The following is a 4,670-nucleotide window of genomic DNA, read 5'->3' as shown; positions in this document are numbered from 1 at the left end:
CGGGCGCTCGCGGCGGCGGCGGCTGCTACCACGGCCCACCACCACCATCATCAGCAATTCAACTTTATGGCTGGAAGTGGTGGAGGTGGCGGTGGTGGGAGGGATCATTCCCACCACCTTTACCATCATCAGTTCTTTCCTAGGGATCAGCAACAACAACAACATCAAAACATGATTCGAGCATTTGAAGGTCATGGGAGCAACAACTTCGATGCGAGTAGCCTTTTTATAGGTCAGCTGAGTCAGTTCCAGCAGCCTAGGGCTGCTGGAGCTGATGGACACCGAACACCGGTTGATCCATCTTAGTTAATTTAGGTTACATTTGACTTATTGAGTTGAGCTCAAAAAAACAATACTATATTAAGCATGATGATTATGATGGCTAATACTTGTTAATTAGCCCATGCACTAGAGTTAATTATTACTTACTATAACTTATTTTTGAGAGACCAAATTTATGTTCTAGTATAATGTTAATGATTTTGTGAGTGTTATTAATCTAATATTTTATGTCACTATACTTCTTGATTATGCCTTAATTTTTTTTTCCCCAAAAAAAACTTGAGGAAAATTTATCGTCAGACTTCTAGTTATAATATACTAATATTTATAGATCTAACTATTACTCTCAAGTATAGTTAGACCTCTATGCAGTAGATGTCTTCTATAATAACATTTCACTTAACTAGTTAAATTTTTTTAAAATCAATTTTTCGTATTATGTTATTCGCTTTGTCCTAAAATATTTGTCGTATTTCACTTTTTAATAGTCAATTTAACTAATCTTCGGAATTAAATTGACTTAGATTATTTTAAACATAAAAGTACTATGAGTTGCGATTCTTTTAATATTAATATCGTGAAAATTTTTATCTTTAATGATGCTCAAATTTATGTAGTATGACTCTCGGAAAAAAATGTGACAAGTAATTAGGATAAAAGTGAGTATATTATATGTTTTTCGTAACAATATTCTACTATAACAATCAAACCGTATCCAAATAAACAACTCTGCTATGAAAATATTTATTATATATGTATATATATACCTATACCAAATCAGAGATAATCCTATACAGGCCAGCTTTAAGTCAAAAGGTAGGGTAGTATTTTAGGTCAAATATGCACAGAAAATAATTGCTACTATTATAAAGTAAATAGTTGAACTATATTATAGTTGCATTTCCTAATATAGTTGGCTTAGTCACACGTGAGATTCATGTATTAAATATAGTGACACTTTGAAAATTAAAAGAAACACATAGGTAGGGAGATTGAAGGTCTCGGATTCAAGCTTATCAAACATCAAATAGAAAATCAAATATAAATACTTATCTTTCTAATTTCATATTTGATCACCTACTCTCTCAGTTTAATATCGATCAAGATCGACCTCAAAAGTTAGATTGAATTGTCCAAAATTTACAGAAGGAGTCTAATATATAATGAAATGAACTTTTTGATGGAGGTCCGATAAAAAAATCGTCATAATTTGACTTGTTAAAAATGTCTTTGATGAACTTTTTATTGATTTTATTCGAAATATTCATTTAAAATTTCTGTTCTTTTAGATGTGTCTCTGAATAGTACATCTAATACATGGATAACATAATAACATGAGACTCAATATATAACAAACTAAAAATTGAGATGAATTTGACTGTGAAATCATGTACATATTTGTGATCAAGCTTATAATTCTATATAACAATACGTATATGACCGGAGTATTATTTATTGTATAAATTCTTATTGTTCATCTAATTACATATCATGCATTATTAGTTTTTTACAATCGCACTTAATTAGTGGATTTAATATTATCAGACCTAACTTTAATTTTCAAATATTTTACATCGAATTATTCACTTAATTATTAAGTATTTCATGTTTTAATTACAAGGAGCATGCAAAAATAAATATATAAAAATAAAAAATAAAATAAAAATGATAGGTCTAAATAATAAATAAGAGTAATAAAAGAGGATAGGTAGGGACAATGATGATATGCTAGTAGTTGCAAAGTAATGATGAATTTGTTGTCCTTTTTGTAATATTAATGCATGCAGTAGTAGGGACACTTTATACAGCTGCATGCCTTTTTGTCCTCTTTCCCATCTTTTCTCCCATAACTCTCTTCTTATATTCGGAGCGGAGCTAGGTAGGATCGACGCATATATATATATATATGATATTACTTTTTTCTGTTTAAATTTATGTGGTATTTTTCAATTTTTAAAAGTCAAATTAGTTAAGTTTGACTGGAAATCGGAGCGAAACTAGTTAGTATTAATGCAAAAAATTATACGGTATTTATAAATATATACAGATATATTAGTAAAACTATGAAAATTATTATATATATAGAAAAATATTGAATTTTTTAAATTCTTTTTAGGTTAATTTTTTATATTTTGAACTCGTTTAACAAAATTTCTAGCTCTCCTTTACATATATCTTAATATTTTGGTGTTTGACTGATTCAAATTTATATTGAAAAGTTATATTTTAAGGTCAAGGTGTTCCTTATTAAAGGAAAATTTCAACCATATCATCTGAATTTGAGATCTTTAATTACGAATGGAGAAATACTGTTACTTTTAACTTAGAAATTGGTACCCCATTCATTTTAATTTGCATGTTACGCCTTTTTAATACTTTCTTTGTTTTAATTTATTTGTTCTGTTTTAATTTGTATGGAGTTAAGATTAAAAATGAATCTTGTAATCATAAATTTAAAATAAGTCAAATATATATAAACTGTCTTTTAATTCTGTGATGTTAAACTTGTCCTATAAATTAAAATTAAAGAATTGCAAAAAAAATAAAATAAAAATAAAAACAGACATTCTTTTATTAAAAGGCTAAAAAGGAAAGTACTAAGGATAAACTAATAAAAACAAAATAAATGTTTAATCAGTTTTTTGTTTGTATATTCTCATTTTACCAAGTAAATTTCTCTTGTAGAAACAACGTGACATTTTCAAAATTACAAGATTATACCTTTTATGTGAAACACAACTATAATAAAAAAAATATATATGTTCTCTTATTCGAGTTCAAATTAATCAGAATTTCAAAGTGATTACTGAACATCGAGCATGAAATAAAAACATTGGCCTATACCCATTGGCTTATGGTGGTAGGGGGTTGTTCTATGATGCACTTTTTTTTTCTTATAATAAGTGTCATGCATGCATGTTCTCCGGGAGAAAATAAAAACAATGCCTTTTAATTAATAAACCTTTTCAATTTAATTTACTAACACTCTTTTTAGTTTTAAGTGCTTTTAATTAATGAAGGAATTTTAAAATTATGACTTTTAAAAAAATATATATTTTTGATTTAAAAGTATTTTTTTAAATTTTATCCAAGTACTTAAAAATGATTAAAATAAATCAATTTAAATAGACTCTAAATCTTGAAAATGAAAAATTGTTAGACACATTTTTATTATACAAGTATGATATTATTTTTTCCCTATTTTTTTTTAATCTTGAATTTTGTTTATATATAACGTTGAAGCTTGTGTTATTCAAATTCTCCGAAAATATTACTATCATATTTGTGTTAGATTCTTTTAAAACACTCCTTTTTTTTAAGATCTGACGAACAATTATTTTTATTTTTGAAGAATCTAAACAACATACTTGATTCTGAGACTACCTCACCACTTATTAAAATATTTTTCTAATATGTAAATATGATATTGCATTATTATTATTGATAAAAAATGATGGTCAAAGAAAAAGATCCAACTAAATAGTAAATAGTACTGATTTCCATGTTACAGTTTGTTATTAGTCATTTCAAACATTTCATACCTATTTGATTGAACTTTGTATCAATAATTATTCTCCTCTGAAGCCTATATGTAAAATTAAATGCTACTCCTATCATAATAAATTCATATGATTTTTTTTTATATATATAGACATAAAAACAAAGTTAGAAAATGTGTAGAGATAAGGATTGTCCAAGAATTGATTGGATTGAGTTTGAATTTTGAATATAAAATAAATCTTATTAAAAAACATTTGTTTCATAAATTTGAATTAATTAAGATTCTAATATAAATATCAAATAATAAATAGATCATCAAAACTCAATAAAAATGTAATATTAATCAAGTCTCGATATAAATATCGAACATCGAACGGAAAAAAAAGTGAAAGGGATATCCCGAGAGAAGCGCAGCTTACGAAGCCTAAAGGGAGGGATTGGTAAATGCATTTATTTCGGGTTGTCCCTCTGACTCTGATACTGCTGACCCCCTCCCCCCTCCCCCCTCCCCAATAAATATTTATTTATATTTAATATTTATATCAAAATAAAAAATCAACTTAGTTGAGTAATATAATCTCAAATAAGTTATCAATCGAAAAATATCAATCTATATATAATTTTCATATAGCGAGAATTTATCGTAACTTTATTAGTTTTATGTTCTGTTTTATGTTGAGCTTGATATTAGTAATATGAGCAACCTCAAGTGGCAAAAGGTGGAGGATTTGTGGCTTAGGTCGCAGGTTCAAGCCCCACACCATGCAAAGCGAAGCCCGGTATTTAAGTGGAGAAGGGTAGAGGGGCGGGCCCATTATCCACCGAGTTTAGAAGGTTGTGATTGGTCCAAAGGGCGGGTCACAGACGGATTTCTCGGTTATCAAAAA

General features: G+C 27.8%; 1 protein-coding gene across 1 annotated transcript in view; it reads left to right on the top strand.

Moving 5' to 3' along the window:
* LOC102586964 (LOB domain-containing protein 6) overlaps window positions 1–473 on the top strand; it is a 4,122-nt gene extending 3,649 nt beyond the window's left edge. The window contains exon 4 of the mRNA XM_015311225.1: window positions 19–473. Coding sequence (XP_015166711.1) covers window positions 19–306 — 288 coding nt within the window. The 3' untranslated portion in view covers window positions 307–473. The remainder of the gene's footprint in view (window positions 1–18) is intronic.
* The last annotated feature ends 4,197 nt before the right edge of the window (window positions 474–4,670 follow it).

Source organism: Solanum tuberosum, unplaced genomic scaffold (assembly GCF_000226075.1).
Source record: "Solanum tuberosum cultivar DM 1-3 516 R44 unplaced genomic scaffold, SolTub_3.0 scf00152, whole genome shotgun sequence".
Taxonomy (NCBI): Eukaryota; Viridiplantae; Streptophyta; class Magnoliopsida; order Solanales; family Solanaceae; genus Solanum; species Solanum tuberosum.
Note: the sequence above shows the minus strand (reverse complement) of the source record. Positions and strands in the feature narration are given on the sequence as shown.